At 44.9% G+C, this 20,640-nt stretch overlaps 1 protein-coding gene across 1 annotated transcript; it reads left to right on the plus strand.

Moving 5' to 3' along the window:
- The first annotated feature begins 1,576 nt into the window (after positions 1-1,576).
- MRM1 (mitochondrial rRNA methyltransferase 1) lies at positions 1,577-20,353 on the plus strand. The gene is made up of 6 exons (XM_055001745.1): positions 1,577-1,596; positions 4,286-5,131; positions 8,236-8,329; positions 13,946-14,066; positions 19,771-19,890; positions 19,994-20,353. The coding sequence occupies exons 2-6, from the start codon at positions 4,314-4,316 to the stop codon at positions 20,038-20,040; spliced, it is 1,200 nt and encodes a 399-aa protein (XP_054857720.1). The 5' UTR covers positions 1,577-1,596; positions 4,286-4,313; the 3' UTR covers positions 20,041-20,353.
- Positions 20,354-20,640: the final 287 nt, after the last annotated feature.

Genomic DNA, 20,640 nt, shown 5'->3' on the forward strand with positions numbered 1-20,640 from the left:
GTAGGTAGGTAAATTTATTGTATATGCTCTTTGCAAAACAAAACATAGATAGCAAATTACAACAATTTTTTAAAAAAATTAAAATTACAGACGACGTTAAAATTATTCGTATCACAAGCAAGATCCAGATTTACGGCTCAGACCGATGAGATGCTTTCTTGGGTACCACATCTGCTCTTATTTTCCTAGCGGCCAAGGCAATGGGAGTACAAGCGGAAGATCTTTCACTTGAGTGTCCCTACGTAAGGTGTCTTGTGTAGAGCGACCCTAACTTGCTGAGCTAAGTGGAGGAGGGATCTTAAGTAATCAAGATAATTGCGGGGAGGGGGAAAGTTCTTCCTCTGGCTGCTCTAATCCCCCCCCCCACACACACACTTCCCCCCCACTTGCTGCTTTTGCCAGCATGATTGAGCAACCCTTACAAGTCTGTAACCAGTCAAGGCATTTTTGCAACTCGTATTACAATCTACATGATCAAACTGGTCCCAATGCTTTTTATTTCTTTTTGGAAAGCAGCCAACACAAGTTCCTCTTACCTCAACATGACCGACCTAGCCACCTGGATCCATGCTATCGTAACATCAAGACTTGACTATTGTAAAGTATTATACATAGATAGGTCTCCCTTCCAAGCTAACTAAGAGACTCCAATTGGTGCAAAACGCTGCGGCTCTCAGGAGCGAGCAGGAACATGAATATCACTCCCATTCTGCAGTCATTCCATTGGCTACCCATTAGTTACTGTGCTTAGTTCAAAGCTGAGCACAGCCTTGGTCCGGCATACCTACGGGACCACCTCCCTCCCTATGCTCCTCCATGGCAGCTTTGCTCTTCTGAACAGGGTCTCCTGCAGGTGCCAGCCTGCACATTGGCAAAATCGTCAGCAGTCCATACACAGGCTTTTTCTGTGGTGGCCCCCACCCTGTGGAATGGCCTGCCTGAGGAGGTCAGGAGAGCCCCCACTCTCCTGGCTTTCCGCAACCTATGCAAAACCAAATTATTCAAAAAGGCTTTTTACTCATATAAGAGTACTGTATATTGTAGGGAGGGGATCTCAGATGATCCGCTAATGAGTTAGGAACCATAGACTTCACCACTGTGTTGTACTGGATTCCTGCTAATGCTATGTCTTTGTGAACTTGTATCTATTTGCCCTATGGCATTGTTTATGAAAATGTTCCTGATATTGACTGTACTAATCTCAGACTGTGTAACCTGCCTCGAGTCTCAATGAGAAAGGCGGACAAAAATAAAATAAATAAATCAAACTCATGGCTATGCTTCATCACGTTTTGAAGAGCAATAGATGAGCAGAGGTGGCTTGCCATTGCGTTTCTCTGCAAAGCGTCCCTGGTCTTAATTAGTGGTCTCCCATCCAAATACTGACCAGGGCTGCCCCTGCTTAGCTTCCGAGCTCAAACTTGGGCTAAATGTGCAAAACACCGGAGGAAAATTGAATGAAGATATTTTTTTGTGGACAGCAGGTGGCGCTGTAGAATAACGTCGCCTCTCCTCCCCAGCCTGTCTCTATGGCTGGTGGAACTTCCCTGTCAGATGAGACCCTGGAAGCAGAAAGTGGTGCACGTGGGTGGCAAGGTAGGTTTTGCTTCTGCAATAATTTTGAGGATGTAGCGTGGAGCCTCTGGAGTGTGAGGATGGGGGCTGCAGATCCCTCGGCTTGATGGGCGTCTTATTGTAAAGATCCCCTAAACAGCAGCAAGCGGGGGGGGGGGGGGTTAGATCAACCAAAATGTCACAAAAGCAACGAGCAAGATTTGAGTGGCACAGAATTCTTCATCATTAATGTTAAATACAGAGCGGGAGGAGGGGGAGAAAATGCTTCAGGGCAGGTGAAAAGCCCCGACACCGATCTGTAGCCCTCGGGCAATGGAGACTAGAAGGATTTGCCGATAAAATTTGGGTCTAGATTAGGATCTGAGACTGGCACCATTAAAAGTTACTGAGATGGCAAAACAAAGCAAAGACCCCTCTTTGAAAATGTAAAAGTCAGAAAGTAGTGATGGGACCCCTATGTAATGCAGAGGGGGGAAGTGTGGTAGGCTTTGTGACAATGTGAGCCCAATTAAAAGGTATTTGTGCTACTTGGGGGTTGTTTTTAATGGACCCACAGTCCCTTTAAAAAAATTATGTAGGGGAATTATCTGCAGAGTTCATTATCTGCTTTGAGTTATCAGCCCCGCTCCCACGCATGCTTGGGGACACTGTGCTTTTTGCAGCTGTGTGAACAAGTGAAGCCTCTTTCCACCACATCTCCTGACCCTGAATGGGGGAAAATAGGCTGGGCTGCCCCTCTCTCTTTGGGGCTGTCAAACATAACTGGAAGTTATCTTCTTACTCTGTATTGCCTTCTTTACTCCTTGCAGCCATTTCAGAGGCCTGGTTGCTAATAGTGCCCATCACATTTTTTAAAGGTCTGTTTTTGATTTCACATTTTGGTTCTGGTTGCACTTCCCTGTGCAGTTCCAGGAAACAGAGAGGAAGTCGTGAGCTGGCCAGGCACTTGATGTCCATCAGTCCAGAGTCAAGATGCCGCTCTCTCTGCCTCCTCCCTTTGTGATTTAACTCGTCAAACCTCAGGAAGGAGGTCCGAAAGGTGAAGCACATGGCTTACGTTTCAGTGGGCACTACAGGGAAAAAACTGAGGCGTGTTCAACTTCAGAGAGTGAACAGAAAGCTGGGACTGTCCCTGGTAAATAAGAATAGGAGCAGGGCTTTTTTTCAGCTGGAACGCAGTGGAACAGAGTTCTGGAACCTCTTGAAAACGGTCACATGGCCGGTGGCCCCGCCCCCTGATCTCCAGACTGAGGGGAGTTTAGATTGCCCTCCGCGCCACTCAGTGGCGGAGGGCAATCTCAACTCCCCTCTGTCTGGAGATCAGGGGGCGGGGCCACTGGCCATGTGACCATTTTCTCCGAGGGCAACCCACTGAGTTCCACCACCTCCTTTCCCAGAAAAAAAGCCCTGTGGGAGTATATATTCAATACATGCTGATACAGTGTTGTTATCATTATCTATCTGTTGTCCTGAACTGGATGGCTTAGGCTATCCTGCTCTTGTCAGCTCTGAGAAGCTAAGCAGGGTTGGTTCTGGTTACTACGTGGATGAGAGACCGGGAAGACGGAAGTTGCTATGTGGAGGTAGTGAATGGCAAACCACTTCTAAATGGCACTTTGCCTTGAAAATCCTACAGGATTGCCAGAAATTGCCTGCTACATGATGGCGCTTTCCGCCCCCAGTACTTTATTATTCTCCCCCTTCCCTTCTGTCAGGATAGCATACATGGTTCTCCCTTCACCATTTTGTCCTCAAAACAACCCTGTGAAGTAGGTTTGGCTAAGAGTGCACACCTGGCTCTCGTTTACTCAGCATCAATGTGCATGTATTTCTGTATGAAGAAATTTTTATGCGCTGCCTCTTAAGAGACCTGCCCAAGGCGGCTCAATAAGTAAAACATGATTAAAAAGCAATAAAAGCATCATATAAAATTAACAAACTGTGAAAAGAATCTCTGGCAATGGTGCTTTAGAGTCCCAGAAAATGGATCTTTCACTTTTCTTTCAAACATATTTTTATGATCATAAGAACTAGAAACCTGTCTTTTAAAAAATTGAAATTTGAGGTTCTTGGCATGCTCAGTTCTGAGTCCTGCACCATAATAACATTAACAACATTTGATTTATATACCGCCTTTCAGGACAACGTAACATCCGCTCAGAGAGGTTTACAAAGTATGTTATTATTATCCCCACAACGCTCACCCTGTGAGGTGGGTGGGGCTGAGAGAGCTCTGAGAGAGCTGTGACTGACCCCAGGTCACCCAGCTGGCTTCAAGCGGAAGAATGGGGAATCAAACCCGGTTCTCCAGATTAGAGCCCTGCCATTCTTGACCATGACACCAAACTGTTTTTTAAAAAAACATCTTTTGTGGCTTTTCTTTCTTCTTACACATTTATGGCATTAGAAAAGAGCAAGAGTCCAGCAGCACCTATAAGACTAACAAAACGTGTTAGCTCACTTCTTCAGCTACCCATCTTGATTTACATTTATGGCGTGTGTGTGTGTGTGTGCTTTTGCATTCTCTCTCTCTTTCACACACAAACAGAGAGAGAGAGAGAGAGAGAGAGAGAGAGAGCTGTTTTGCCCAAATGGAAACTCTGGTCAGTCTAAGGGCCAAACATGTAGGCCTCATCAAAAAACATTCTATAGTTGGGCCCTCGGTAATGGCTCCTCTTGATCTACCGCTTGCTGCTTCTTGTTTCTTAAGGCTGAGACGAAGAGACGCCAGACCCTCAATGGAGTCCTTCCAGCCCTTTAAATTTTGCTTCCGGAGTGCTGTGAGACGGAGGCTTGCTACTGGTCGCAGCCCCTCTTCCCAGGCCGCCCGCGGTTTCTCAGTATGGGAGGAACAGCCGCTGCCAGAAAACGGGTCCCCCAGCAGGGCTGGCCACAAAGAAGTTTCTCGCCTGCGCTCTGACTCTCATCTGGATGGGGCCGAAAATGGGGAAGCTGACCAGCCAAACATAAAACCATTGCTAGCTGGCAAACCCAACAGAGACCGCATGCGTCAGATTCGGTACGCTGACCGTCGGAAGCTGCCTGCCAAAAGTGCACCCGCCAGTGGGGAGGAATTCTGGAACCTGAGAAATGACGACTTCTCCAAAAAGAAGGGACAATCACAGCAAAAATCTTTGTCTGTTGTAAGGACGAAAGGCTCAGAGTTCTTGTTTGGGATTGCACCCTGCTCCTTAGCACTGGCAAGGTCTAAGAGGGACTTCTTCAGGCTCTTCCTCAAGTCCGGCAGCACCAGCTCCCGGCCTGTGATGGAGGAATTCTCCCGGCAAGCTGAGGCCCGTGGGATCCCTGTGCAACTGGTTCCACAAAAGGTCCTGAATGGCCTTTGTAAGGGAGGGGTCCACCAGGGTGTTTGCCTGGAGGCCACTCCCCTTCACCCCATTCTGTGGCAGCAAGAGCTTGAGGGAGCTGCCAGTGAGGGGTCTCAGCTCCTCTGGCTGGCCTTGGAAGAAATATTAGACCCCATGAACCTGGGGGCAGTTCTGCGGTCTGCTCATTTTTTGGGTGTCGATGGGATCGTGATGAGTCAAAGGAACAGGTGAGTTATTCAGATGCATAATTATTATTTCCTTCTTTCAAGCAGCTCAGCATGGCAGATGAGAAGGTTCCCATTTTATCCTCACAACAACCTTGTAAGCTAGGAGAGGCTAGAGAGAGAGAATTACCGGCCAGCACTTAAGCTGTGAACTTCATGACCAACAGGGCTTGGAGCCCAGATCTTCTTAGTCCAACTCCAACATGGACTTAAATCCCATCCTCTCGTGGAGGTTCGGTGCAGGCAATTGTACAGCCGTCCACACAGACCTACAAAAGTTACTAGTCCTCAATGGTTTTAATTTGCCTGCTTGCCTAAACAGACAATCCAACTTTAACCCTCCCTGCATGAGATCAAGATGGGTAGCCATATTAGTCTGTCTGTAGTAGTAGGAAAGAGCAAGAGTCCAGTAGCACCTATAAGACTAACAAAATTTGTGGCAGGGTGTGAGCTTTCGTGAGCCACAGCTCACTTCTTCAGATACTGAAGAAGATATCAGAAGAAGTGAGCTGTGGCTCACGGAAGCTCATACCCAACCACAAATTTTGTTATTATAGGTGCTACTGGACTCTTGCGCCTCCCTGCATGGTGAGGCAGCGTGGAGAAAGGTCATCTGCACAGGACTACAATCTTTCAGTCAGGGTGGATAAAAATCAATAATTTTTTAAATTTTTTTTTAAAAAATCAGATTTTTTTTATTTAAATCGGATTTTTTTGATTTAAATCGGATTTTTTAAAATAAAATGCTTTTTGAGGAAAATATATTACCATCCAAAGGTTATTCCATCATGAAATAAAGATTAGTTTTTAATTATGTAGAATAAGGCTGTATATGTTTAATATTTTTGGTAAATAAATTCCATTAATCCATTCACAATGTCATGCTCTTCCAGAGGTTTTTGTAAGATTATTGGGCAGTTTCTCTGCCTACAAGATATTATCACAGATGCTTGGTTTTGCAGTTCTCAAAACTGAATTTGTGTCAGCTCAGCAGAGTTCACATGCCTCTTCTTCACAGCAAAAATGTTATAACGTGAACAGAGTTGAGAAAAAGACCTTAATCCTATTGTTCTACAAACCTATGAAGACAGAATCAACCCCTCCAGTGCTAAGTTTCAAGAAGTTCAGTGAATAGAAACAATATTTTTCTGATTGTTTGGAGTGGAATAGATCTGCACAAGAAGAAACTAAGTGTGAGGAGGGAGGGGCAAGCAGTACAAAATGAAAGTGAAACTTTTTGAGCACAATACTGCACAAGTCTTTGGATCTTTTGTGTGTATGACCCGAGGTTTATCACATTCTTTCCTTGGGGGAAAAAACCTGTAATGGCAGCAGGCCGTAAAAGAGACCCAGTTTGGGAATACTTTAATGAAGTTCCTTTACCTACTGGTAAGGCAGGCATCTACTTGCATATTAGAGTTATACCAGCAAGAATTAGTCTTTATGTAGAAAACTATGATTTAAATCAAGCCTTACTGACTAGTGATTTAAATCAAATCCACCCTGCTTTCAGTGCAATCTTAAGCAGAGTTACTCCAGTGGAATCAATGGCCTTAGACTGGAGTAACTCTGCTTAGGATCCAGAGGAGTTAGCCGTGTTAGTCTGTAGTAGCAAAATCGAAAAGAGTCCAGTAGCACCTTTAAGACTAACCAACTTTACTGTAGCATAAGCTTTCGAGAATCACAGTTCTCTTCCTCAGATGCATGGAGGGTCCCTCCACACATCTGATGAAGAGAACTGTGATTCTCGAAAGCTTATGCTACAGTAAAGTTGGTTAGTCTTAAAGGTGCTACTGTACTCTTTTTGATACTTCTTAGGATTGCAGTGTTAGTCTGTTAAGGTCAGTATTGTCTATGCTGAGCGGCAGCCGCTCTTCCGGAAGTCAAACAGAGGTCTTTGGCATGCCCTGCAGCTTTGATCACTTACCTGGAAATGCTGGGAATTGAACCTGCAGCCTTCTGATGGAAAGCAGATGCTCCGCCGCAGAGCCACAGCCCCTCCCCAGTTTGGAAACCTGTATTAATGTATTAATAATGTATTATTGATACATTAATGGGATAATGTATTAATAATATAACCCCCTCCCCCAAAGCAGCCACATAAATTTTAAACATGCCTCTTTCTGCTTCTCCTTATTTCACAACAATCTTAAATGTACCATTTAATTCCCAAATTGTTCCATGGTATGTTGAATTTAAATACAAATCACAGGCTCCATTTAGGAATAAATCTTTTGCTTTGCGTTGGTCGATTACTGACCATTTAATAATGCTCTCAGTCTGAAGATAATACTTTCCATTTTCCTTTGTATACAAATGTTCATGATAAGATCCATCTGTTTAGAAAATTATACCTTGAGGCCATTATTAATATCTCTATATTATTAATGCCTATTTTTTGGCATACTTCTTTTTTTTAATAAACGTTTTCATGTTTTATGTATTGTCAAAGGCTTTCACGGCCGGAAAACAATGGTTGTTGTGGATTTTCCGGGCTGTATTGCCGTGGTCTTGGCATTGTAGTTCCTGACGTTTCGCCAGCAGCTGTGGCTGGCATCTTCAGAGGTGTAGCACCAAAAGACAGATCTCTCAGTGTCACAGTGTGGAAAAGGTGTTGGCAGGTAATTTTTATCTACTCAGGAAGGTGGGGTTGGGCTGAGTCATCCTGTAAGAGTTTCCCAGGCTGTGGAATGCTAATGGAGGGAGGCTTCACTGTATCCTGAGGAGGTTCTTTTGCATATGGATTGGTGCTTGATATGCTAATCTTATCTGCAGGGCTATTGTAGGGTATAGAGTCTTTCTGAATTCCTTATTGGAATTCAATTCAATCAGCTGCTGGCGAAACGTCAGGAACTACAATGCCAAGACCACGGCTATACAGCCTGGAAAATCCACAACAACCACAGTTTTCATGTTTTGTTTGGGTTTCATCTTCTGTTTTAAAACTATGATAAAGTGGGTGTTTGTAAGTGGGGGGCATGAAGGAGAGCAAGTGACAAAATGGAATTTTGCCCTTGGAGGAGGGAATTATTAATGGGGAGTTCTCAGCTGATGTTGAAATCTCAAATAATGTTTCTTCCCCCCCCCCTGGACTTTTCCGCTTGCAGTTGCCCTCTGACACCTGTCGTCAGCAAAGCTAGCGCTGGGGCCATGGAAGTCTTGGATGTGTTTGGCACGGACAATCTCCAGAGCTTTCTCCAGGTAAAATAAATAAATAATTTTTTTTTAGAAAAGATATTGGGTAGGCAGTTCCCGGCACACGGTGCTGAACAGCTACTCGGTAGGCCATTTTGCACAGCGCGTAGAGTCGGTTCTTCACTTGAGTGAGCAGACTGAGCCCGTGGTTTGAGGTTCTGGAAGACTGGGATTGCATCCGCTTTGTTCGTCCTTGCATGGTAGACAATCATAGTAAACATTTTGGTATCACATTTCACAAAATTATTAATATATGCCAGTTGGCAACGTCAATAAGATATTAGTGCTTTATAAGTAGACCACATTTGGAATTGATAGGTTCATTGGTTCATTATCAATAAGGAATTCAGGTACAGGTAACCATTGATAGAAAAAGTTATCATTATATCTTGCCATTTCTAAGTGTGTTTTATGGTTTGCTAGCTTTTCCATTATAAAATACTCCCATGGATGGCTGTACCATGTTGTGATTGATGGTGGGTTGTTGGATATACAGTTAGAAGCAATAACGGACTTGGCTATAGACAACAGTATTGAGATAAGATTTTTCCTAATCTTTGGGATTGATGGCTCCTTCCAATAATTCAATAGCACGGTTTCCGTTGTCATTGGTTCCCTTTAACCCGTAATAGCCTTTATTGTTGTTTTCCAAAAATTTTGTGAATGCTTACAATCCCATCAACAGTGAATATAGTTTCCTATTTCCCCCAGCATTTAAGTGTTGGAGGAGTTTTTTTTAAAAAAATCTGCCCTATCCTGTAGTGCTTAACTGTATGAAATTTCCAGGATTGTCTGTCACGTGTAACATGACACAATTTAAAAACACCAACAGAAACCAAACCCACCACTATCCGTGGATCTCTGTCTTTCCTTCTGAGTGTTTGTTGCTTTTTCAGGTTGGTTCGGCTTTGGTTGCTTCTTATTTTGGAGATTCTTTTACAGCTTTTTTTTAGTTTGATTTTAATACTGCAGTTTCTGAGCATGTATTGGTTTTGATTGTGTTTTATCTATTGGGCACTGCCTACATTTAAATCATACTAAATCCACGTCATTTTATTCTATGTAGATCTCATTATATCCAGGGCTTTTTTTGAGGGGGAATGCTCTGGAACGGCGTTCCAGCAGCTTTAGAATCTGCCCACGTGATTCCTTCCTCCTTTGGCCCTGCTGGCTCTGCAGTGGAGGCTAAGCCGCTTGGAGTTCATTCTGCTCTCTTGAGTGAGAGCGTAAGCAGATGCTGCTCAGGCCTGGTGCTGGCTCTGCAGAGGAGGTTTAGCTGCTTTGAGTTCATTCTGCTTTGTTTTCATTCCTCTGTGAGTGAGAGAGAGAGCAAGTGAGCTGGGGCCCAGTGCGGGCTTTGCAGAGGAGGGTTAAGCTGCTTTGAGTTCATTCTGTTTTATTTTCATTGGGGGAGTGGGTGGGTGGGGCTGTGTGTGTATGTGTGCTGCTTTGAGTTCATTCTGCTTTCTTTTCGGGGGTGGGGCAGGGCTCTGTGTGTGTGTGTGCTGTTTTGAGTTCATTCTGCTTTCATTTCATTTAGGAGTTTCTGTATGTGTGTGCTGCTTTGAGTTCATTCTGTTTTAGTTTCATTTGGGGGTGGGTGGGGCGGTGTGTGTATGTGTGCTGCTTTGAGTTCATCCTGCTTTCTTTTCATGGGGTGGTTCGGACTATGCATGTGTTTGTGTGTGTGTTGCTTTCATTCTTTTGTTGACTGAAATTGACATTGTTATGGTTCCCACAGCTTTTGAATGCAGATTGGTTCTGTGTTAGTTAAATATATCAGTTATGGTTATTTGTATTAGTTAAAATATCAGTTATGGTTATTCCAGTTTAATGCTAGGAATGGATAGCTGTGTCCAAGTCACAGAAGGCTTTCATCAATATATTCATCAGCATATAGGAGTTCTTATGTCTTAATAGCTGTAACTCAAATGGTTCTCCCCACCCTCAGCTGATTAACATCACTGAAATTGCAGTGGACATATGGGTATTTTTATGAATATTGTTTGTCTGGGACATTGGAATATTTATGAGCATTTCACAATGTCACCAACAACTTAGCCATTTTTTTTTCTACGCTGGCAGAGGGAATCTGTTAGAATTTAGATTTGTGAGATGGGTTTTGGATTTTTAGAGGTCCCCTCTTTCTTGCATATTTTAAAATATTATTCTAAAGAAATGAAATGTTTGGGAAAGGGAATGGAAGATTGCACTTTTTGTAGAGGATACAGAAAGGAAAAAAAAACCCGTTTCTCATAATAGTGTAGTTCCCCAAGCTTACTAACAATTATCTTGTCGTAATGCATTGTGCTGGGTTCTGGGAAGCGGCGTCACTTCCGGGAGTGACGTCATCATGCATTTCCAGGAGCGCACGCATGCTTTCTGCACACTCTTTTCCTAGAAAAAAAGCCCTGATTATATCCCATACTTTTAAGTCATCGGGGTCTATTTGGACCCCAATAATATATTCATAAAGTTCAGAAAGATTTATTTCACAGGAACATTTTTAACGTGCCTTTCTCTGTGACCATTTTCAAGGTGTGTTACTATGATCCTGAAACTAAATGACAATTTAAAAGATACCCTCCACAAAAGACTGTCTAGTGATAACTGCAAAACGTCTTGAACCCATTTAGCAGCATTCTGCTCACTTCCTTTTCTTTGACGAACAAGTTTAGATATTTCTTCTTTTCCCCAAGAGATGTGTTGTGCTGTGCTTGGTCTCATGATGGCAGCATTGCACAAGGTTTAAAAATTGCGAGCGGCGGTGCGGGGGGGGGGAGGGTTTCAAGAGTAAGGAAGTTCTGGGTGAATGGAGATCGAGAGACAGGACGGAGCTTGTCGGATGGGGTCATGTCAAATGAATTTGGATTCCTGCACTCCGTAGGGGAGACCCAAGACAAGAGAAATGGTGGGAGGTCTCTCAGCACTCATAGACGGTGCTTATGCAGCATATACACTGGCAAGTGCCTGTCTTACCTTCTTCTCCTTCCCTTTGGCTTGTTTCAGAGTCTCGTCCGAGCACCGATCCTTGCCAGCAACCCTTTCCAACTGATATAAAAAGCCTGTAAAAAAGTGTTGATGCTTAATTGAAACATCTGGGGGAATTAGTTTCTTTAGTATAAAGTGCAATTTATGAACATGCAGGGCGTCACGGTGATCTCTTTAATTGGGTCCTCATTGGCCAGCCTAACCTTCGTTGCTGGGCATGCATAAATTTCGATACTCTTATTGCCTGGAAACTGCCGATTTTTCAAAAAATGAGGCCAGAGGGAAGCGCTCCCCCACCCTCCGCTTTTACTAAAATGAATTTTGTAGTTAATTGGGTGCTCTTCTTTCTATGTCAAGGAATGCAATGAAAAGGTGAACTTGTGCCAAATTTTGCTGGATCTAATTGAAATCCATCTAACCCGTTCAATGATTATATCTGAAGGACTGCCAGCTTTCTTACAAACTTAACTGTCAATTAAGACCCACTGGTGGGCTGTTGTTTGACTGCCCCTGCTTTTTGAGGTGCGGTAAATGGGTAGTCAGTGAAACGAGGGCCTCTTCTGTGGTGGCACCCCAATTGTGGATTACTCTCCAGAATGGAACACAGCCAGTGCCTTCTTGGTTGGCGCTCAGTTGCTGGGTGGATATTATTCTGTGTTCCTGAGTGCTGGGTGGCTATTACCTCTGTGCTCCTGAGATTTTAATTAATTTTAATTGGTGTTTAATTAGATAATGGTTGCTGGTTCCTGCTTCTTTTTGAACCGCTTGCCCCCCTTTAATGTCAGTAGGTTGTTTTTTTGTTATGGCGGGAGTTTTGCATAAGCAATAGAAATATTTAAAATAAATACCCTGCATGGCTTTTTGCTTGCCTTACTTATCTGTGAAATGACAACATGCAGGGCTCCATTTTTGAGGGATATACTTAAAAATGGTAACAAATGTAATTCATTAGTTTCCCTTTCTCCAGTCTTTCCTATCCAGTTTCCCACTTTTCCATCTATAACAGTTCTGCAAGACATTTTAAGGCCAAGACAGGACTTGAGAAATCCCAGGCACCAGGTAGCCATGGTGCCTAGAAACTTCATTGTGGTGCCAGGTATTTTGTCTGGTAGCAATAATTAGAAAATTCGATCGTACCGTAACCCTGAAGGCTGAAATATGAGTCTGACTTCTAATGTTTTGTGCTGGCTTCTAGAGCCAAAGAAAATTTATCAAGGACTAGGCTAAGAGATGGCAGAAGGCCCAGGGTCATCCCGGAAGCTTCAGTAATGAATAGGGATTTGAACCCATGGCTGCCAGTTCAAGTCCAGTAGCACCTTTAAGACTAACTTTATTGTACTAACCTCATTCAGTCCAGTAGCACCTTTAAGACTAACCAACTTTATTGTAGCATAAGCATCTGACGTCAGATGCATCTGACGAAGAGAGCTGTGGTTCTCGAAAGCATATGCTACAATAAAGTTGCATCTGATGAAGAGAGCTGTGGTTCTCAAAAGCTTATGCTACAATAAAGTTGGTTAGTCTTAAAGGTGCTACTGGACTCTACTATTTGGCGACTACAGACTAACTTGGCTGACTCCTCTAGTTCAAGTCCAGTGTGCAATCCACAACACCACACTTCCTCTGACCTATGCCACCATAGTAGAGGTGGACGTAGACCATACATATGCCTCTGACCTGGTAAGAAATCCTCACCTGTCTAGGCTCAGAAACATTCTTTTGTGATGAGTCCCCCGTCACTCATTCACAATGATCAATTGGCCAAAATACCTCCTGGATTTTTTTTTAATGATAGTTTGTTTATGGATTACCAAAAACCTCTTGGAGAACTTTGTGATGACAAAATAGTGTGTTCGTTTGTTTATTAATTTTTTTATCCTGCTTTTCGACCACAAATTCATTCTCAAAGTGGCTTAGAAGAATTAAGACATACAAGCAGGGCTCATTTCAAGGGGGAACACACAGGAACGCAGTTCCGGCAGTTCCCCCAAAAGGTCACATGTCAGGTGGCCCCGCCCACCTGACTCTCGGCCATTTTGGGCCCGTTTCAGCCTGGATTGGGGCTGAAACGGCCCAGATCGGGCCTCTGGCGGGTGGTGGATCGCTCTCCCGCTCATCAGTGGCCCGATCCTGACCATTTTGGGCCCCTTTTGGCCATTTTCAGCCCCTTTTTGCCATTTTGGGCCCAATTTCGGCCCTGAATAGCCAGGATTGGGTCCAAAACAGGCAGAATAGGGGATGTCGGGGTGAGGCATATGCAAATCAGTTATACTAATGATACACTTCTGGTGATGGTAAGAGGCGTGGCATATGCTAATGAGATATGCTAATGAGTTATGCTAATGAGTTCCTCCAGCTCTTTTTCTACGAAATGACCCCTGCATACAAGTGATATTAAAATGCATTGTAAATCATCTTTGGGAAAATAATTTTCGGTTGGAGCTGGATCCTGGCTTGGCGGAGGGGCACTTGGCTGCACCCAACCATCCCTTGCACGCTCCAGTTGGTTTAGTTGGGACTGGGAGGTGGAGGAGGCTCTCAGCTAAGCTGGATCCAAGCATGCTGGAAGGGGGTAGATTTGTGCCTCTCCACTTCTTCCACTTCTCTTCCTGACTTCTTTACTTCTTGCAGGCAAAATCTGAACAAGGTTGGGATATCGTTGGGACAGTTGGCCACTGCGAAACCCAGAATGACATCCCCGTTGAGAGCTGCTTAGATTTCCACTGGATGAAGCCCACCGTCTTGTTACTAGGTACGTAATATCTTGGTATTTAAACCATGGTGTAAAATCAAAAAGAGTCCAGGTTGCATCTGACAAAGAGAGCTGTGGTTCTCGAAAGCTTGTGCTACAATAAAGTTGCATCTGACTAAGAGAGCTGTGGTTCTCAAAAGCTTATGCTACAGTAAAGTTGGTTAGTCTTAAAGGTGCTACTGGACTCTTTTTGATTTTGCTACTACAGACTAACACGGCTAACTCCTCTGGATCTAAAACCATGGTGTATAATTGTGGTGGAAGGTCAGTGCCCACAGTGCAGTTTGCTTTTGTTTAGTACTTTGTTGTTTTATTAATAAGCATAAAATTGCAGTTTGCTATTGAAGGCTGAGAAGTGCAATAGGATAAAGCTGAAGTTTTCCATTTGGAAATGGGGATTTGCAAGGAGGGTATGACCGAAGAAAGAAGTGAAGGAGACTGGTAATGAATTCACTCAGAGTCAGCTAGTTTTATAGACAGTGCGTATGAAATACATCAGCAGTCAAAGCAAATGGAATCTTTCAGAAGTTCTCCCTTCTCCACCAGGGAAGGGCCCGGGGTGGAGGCGCACATGGCTGTGAAAGCACAAGTTGGATGCTTACAAGATGGATCTGAAGAAGTGAGCTGTGGCTCACGAAAGCTCATACCCTACCACTAATTTTGCTAGTCTTACTGGTGCTACTGGACTATCGCTTTTTTCCACTGCTACAAGATGAATGTACATGATAGGGGAGCAGAACGATATTGCTATATGCATACAACTGGGTGGCTTAGGTGGGTTATCAATACCTCCGACTGCAGTAATGGACCAATCGAGTTCTAAAGGAAAGTTTCATATCCTGTCTCCTCGTTGGAGTGAGTTCTGGGTAGGGTAAATGGAACACTGCAGGCAGAAGTTTGGGTACCATCGCTGCCTGTTACGTCTTTCCTGCTGGATCCCTTTTCTCCATGCTATGGGGGCGTTGTCCATTATCTCGTTGGTATCGGAGAGAACTTTTCCATCTCTCTGATTTTCACCTTCGTAATATGCCTTCTTTGGCACTGTAATGGCTGAAGCTACCGCAAGTAAGGTAACAAGGGGTTTGGTGAGGGTGTTAGCAGGGTGAGGGGGTCAGGTGCTTGAGTCAGTTAATTTTTTAGAGATAGTCCCATGGTCTGGAGGCACAGAGAACATCCTGGTGTCCTTGTTCTTTACGCAGCAAGTAATTAAATTGTGGAATTCGATTCCAGTGGATGTAATGATGGCCTTGAACACTAGTGGCTCTAAAAGGGGATAAGACAGATGCATGGAAGAGCAGTCTATCAATGGCTATCAGCCATGGTGAATAAAGGAGAAGATGTACAGAGGCAGGAAACCTCTGAATACCAGTGCTAGCAGGCCTTTCTGCCCTGATCATTGGCCCTCCAGAACAAGTAGTAAATCACAGTGTGAAATGGGATGCCGCGCTAGTTGGACCACCAGCCTGATCCACCAGGACTCTTCTTATGTTATGTTCAGGGCAATTTTTTCTAGACTAAAGGAAGCCGGACAGTCTGACAGGCTTTCTCTCTACCGTGGCACCGATGGGCCTTCCATTGTACCTGACTTCTCAAAGCAAGAGGGTTATTATGGGCTGTTCTGTGAGTTGGAAGCACATGGGCAGTTCTGCCCAGCTGAAGCCAGAGCACAAGTCTCAGATTGAGGCTTGGGGCGCCTGACAGGAGGGAGCCATATTAGCCCCATGTCACTTCTTGCTCAGAGAAGAAGTTGAACTGAGATGGTACATAAAACTGAAAGTACATAAAAATAATTTGGGATAAGGAAGAACAAACAATACACGCACACATGCAGAGACCATCTTGAGCCTCCAACAAGCTAGATAAGCTGCATACTGTTAGTAATAAAAGGTCCATCTAGCTGAGTACGATGTTGCCCACAGGGGCCAACCAGACATCCCCCGGGAAGCGCACAAGCAGGGAGAGGCCATCGCTCAGGGGCAGAGTCTCTGCTCTGTATGCAGCAGGTTCCAGGCTCCACCTCCCTACCTCCTGCCTTGAGAAGTCAGGTACTCTTGAAGGGCTGTCAGATAGAGGATGGCGCGGAGTCGTTTTCCGCTGCCCCAGAAGGTCGGAACAGAAACAACGGGTTGAAATTAAATCAAAAGAGTTTTCGGCTAAACATTAGGAAGAACTTCCCAACAGTTGCAGTGGTCCCTCAGTGGAACAGGCTTCCTTGGGGGGTGCTGGGCTCTCCTTCTTTGGGGGTTTCTAAGCAGAGGCTAGAGGCCACCTGACAGCAATGCTGATTCTAGGCAGATCATAAGCGGGAGGGCAGGAAGGGTTACATCAGTGCTTAGTTCTTGTGGCCCCTTCTTACATGCCCAGGGTAAGTCTGACCGCCACCTTGCGGTCAGGTAGCAATTTACCCCAGGCCAGTTTGGCTGGGGATCCTGATGGTGTTTTGCCATCTTCTTGACATGGAGCAGGGGTCACTGGGGGTGTGTGGGGGAAGGGGAGGTAGGTGTGAATTCCCTGCATTGTGCAAGGGGTTGGACTAGATGATCCTAGAGGTCCCTTCCAGCCCTATGATTCTGGGATTCTTTGATTATTAAAAGATGGCAGGTAGCCGGTGGTGGGAGAGACATTTCTCCTCCAGAGACCTTGGGGAGGCACTGCCAATCAGTTATTCTCAATGATAGACTACTGCAATCTTTGTTCCACGCATTGGAGCCATTCCTGAGGGCCAAGCTACAAGTGACGAACGACACTTGAACGGCAAGTGTATTTCTCTCTGTTCACTTGCCCTCCACTCAATCCACTTGCCGTTCAAGTGTCATTCGTCACTTGTAGCTTGGCCCTGAGTGATACGACAGGTGCTGTTTGCATCGGGATCCGGAGACACAGGGAGTGATTTGGGCTGTTCCCCCCTGTTGGCAACACAGTATTGCCCAGCGGCCCCGTTTCCTGTTGGTTGTAACACTCATCTTCAATTACATGTTTATTGAACTCAAAAGGCAGCATTTCCCTAGAACTGGCTGCCTTTGTATTGCAAAGATAATAAGAATACTGGCAAATGTGGGGCAAGTGGGGGAGATGAATGGACCCCAGAGAAATCCATCTCAGGAGCTATGATGACAGCATGAACCTGGACTGGGAGGAAGACGACAACTGTTGGCATCATTACATTGAACAATGAGAGACCTCTCTGCGAGAAAGTCCAAATAATTTTTTTTTGTTAAGGGACACCTGAGGCTGATGGGCAAACTGTTTGCATACCTTTACCAATCTTACCATTAACAATGGTCTTCCATCTCCACTGAGCGCTCCCTCTAGGCAGAAAAGAAAATTGAACTGCGTGTGGTACAGAAGAATTTGGGAAATGTGTTCCCCATGGGAATTAATGGTGGAATCTGAATAGAAACATATTCCTGAAGGTGGGATTGGGAATGGGAGGCCAGCATCTCACACACAGTTCAGGCTTGCTCTGGAGGAAACATTTTCTTGAGAGCCAGTTTGGTATAGTGGTTAAGGGTAGAGATGGGCACGAACCGGGAAAAAACCAAACCATGTGGTTCGTCAAATTTCACTAACCACGAACTTTCACGAACCTGCCCCTGGTTCATGAACCGGTTTGTTTGGTTCGTGAAAATGTCACATCCAGGTCAGAAAATCATCACTTCCAGGCCAGCAGAAGTTCACTTCCGGGTCAGCAGAAGGTCTACAGGAAGTCCATCCTCTGTTGCCTAGGAAACTGATTGATTGGCACCAGGCTGTTTGCAGTGACGAACCAAAAAACGAACCAAACGAACCAGCCTAAAGTTCATGGTGGTTCATCAGAAATGGGATCTGATGAACCGCTGGTTTGCGAACCACAAACCAGCCTGGTTCATGCTTAATTTTGGTTCGTATTTCGGTTCGTGCCCATCTCTAGTTAGGAGTGGCAGGACTCTAATCTGGAGAACCAGGTTTGGTTCCCCCACTCCTCTGCTTGAATCCAGCTAGGTGACCATGGGTCAGTCACAGCTCTCTCAGCTCAATCATCATTCCACACAATAGGTTTCCCAAACTTCGGTCAGCTGAGAAAGAGCAGTTCAAAGAACACAGAATAGCTGAATGTTCTGTTGAATAGGTTGGAGGCCCTTCTGTGGAAATCACCTCTTGTCTTAAAAGAATAAACCGAAGATCCAGTATCACCTCTAGAAATACTCTCCCCGGTCTTCAGCACACCAAAAAAGGATAATGTCAGACTGACACCCACAGTCTGCATGGTCTAATGTCCATGTTACTATCAGGGAAACATGGAAACCCAATATTTAACTAGTGGCTTCCATTGATTAGCAATTAAACCACGCAACAGGCTCTGATACACCAGCAAAACAGAGCTGAAATCTATCCCAGGTCATTAGCAGCCAATGCGCTTCGTACTGTTGCCAACGAAGAAGAGAACAGCTGACAATAAATCCTTTGGAGGTGGAGGGAAGATTTTTATCTGTTTGGATGAGTCATGTCCAGGGCTTTTTTTCAGCAGGAACGCGGTGGAACGGAGTTCCGGAACCTCTTGAAAATGGTCATATGGCTGGTGGCTCCGCCCCTTGATCTCCAGATAGAGGGGAGTTGAGATTGCCCTCCACGCCGGGCAATCTAAACTCCCCTCTGTCTGGAGATCAGGGGGCGGAGCCACCAGCCATGTGACCATTTTCTCCAAGGGCAACCCACTGAGTTCCACCACCTATTTTCCCAGAAAAAAAGTCCTGGTCATATCTACATCTATCTTATGCTCGTGTGACGGAACAAATTGGAAACAAGGGAGGATAAGGAGAGAGTTGTCTTCTCCTAGGCATTCAACTCGACAACAAAGATGTACCGGGTAGACTACCCATGTGGCCCACTGCACAATCTCTAACCCATTCAATGAAAGAGCCAAGTATCACAACGGAGGAGAGCAAGCTGATACAGTCATAGCCACCCGTCTCCTCAGACCCACAGAACTCTTGATCAGGCCTGCGTTTTTGAACGCTTCTCTCCACATGAACAGCCTTAGGATGCCAGTGCAGCCAAAAGAGGTCTCTCTCCCTCCTGACTTTTAGAAATCCAGGATTCCCAAAAACTAGACCTGCCCGCTTCTTCCAATTGTTGGGAAGCACAAAGTGTGAAGGGAAACGGATTAAAATCAGGACTAAAAGCAGTTTGGGAAAAAGGAGTTCCGTGATCGGAACTCCATTGTGTCGTTTGACCCTAAGAATTGTTTGAAAACCACTGGGATAAATCCTAATTCCCGGAAATCAATGATAACAACAACATTCAACTTATATACCTCCCTTCAGGACAACTTAATGCCCGCTCAGAGCGGTTTACAAAGTATTGTTGTTATTATCCCCACAACAATCACCCTGTGGGACTGAGAGAGCTCTGAGAGAGCTGTGACTGACCCAAGGTCACCCAGCTGGCTTCAAGTGGAGGAGTGGGGAATCAAACCTGGCTCTCCAGATTAGAGTCCTGCCGTACTCACAGCTGTCAGTAAGCCTCTTCTCCTCCATGCACGTGTCTATTACCTTTTAAAGCTGTCCATTGGTCATCATCACTGCATGTTGCGACAACAAAATCCGTCAATGAATTCCATGGTGGGATGGAACCATTCCGTCCTAAAACTATTGTCAGTTGATTTCATTGGACTGTCTCAAATTCCATTGTTAAAAATCATTTTGTGGGACTGTTTTTTTGGCAGGGAATGAAGGATATGGACTTTCCCCGGAGACGAGGAGCTTGTGCCGAAGAATGCTAAGCATCTTCCCGGGGAGAGCACTGCCCCCTGGGATCGAATCGCTAAATGTGTCTGTTGCGGCTGGTAAGGACTTCCCCTCTAGATCCGCCCCACGTCTTCCTGTTGCTTTTTGTGCAATCAAACAGTTTAAACCCTTCTAACAAATTACGAAAAAATTTCTTTGCAGGGATTCTGTTGCACTCCCTATGCAGTCAAAGAATTAAAGCTACTTGAAGCTTTCATTTCTTCTGACTGGAGAAAAACAGTAACATGTCCTTGAAGATGCTTCCCCCAGCAGGGAATCTCCATCAAGATACATACTAGGCAAGAAAGGGTTCTAGTCTTTGGGAAGCTGGATAATTCCTTGAAGTTGAGCAGTGTAACAACCATGCTAGATGCAGTGGACTTCCTTGAAGACTTTGGTTATGCGAGAAGCACGGCTCTCCCTCTGGCACACGCCCACTGAAGAGAACTTTATCTACAAATCCAGAATCTGCTTCTACAAAGTTGCCTCAGGGCTCTGCCGTCCTTCGTCCAAGAGTGCTTACTGGTTACCTCAGACACATCAGAAATGCTTTCCAAGGCCCTAGAAAAGTGTAAAAGGGCGGATTCCCCTTCCACGTTCCTGTCCTTTTGGTGGGTTGCTTGCCTCTGGTACCAGTCTTGAGGTGCCACGGCAGCTGTCCAGATGGCATGAAGGAGAGAGGAGGAGGGAGGATGAATAAAACGGAAGAATGAAGGTATTGGCTGTCTTGTCATTATTCCCTTTAATTTTCATGTCCCAACTGAACGGAACGAATCCATGTCTCTCTTCCGTATCCTGTGCAGGGAAGG

This window comes from Eublepharis macularius, chromosome 17 (assembly GCF_028583425.1).
Source record: "Eublepharis macularius isolate TG4126 chromosome 17, MPM_Emac_v1.0, whole genome shotgun sequence".
NCBI classification, from domain to species: domain Eukaryota; kingdom Metazoa; phylum Chordata; class Lepidosauria; order Squamata; family Eublepharidae; genus Eublepharis; species Eublepharis macularius.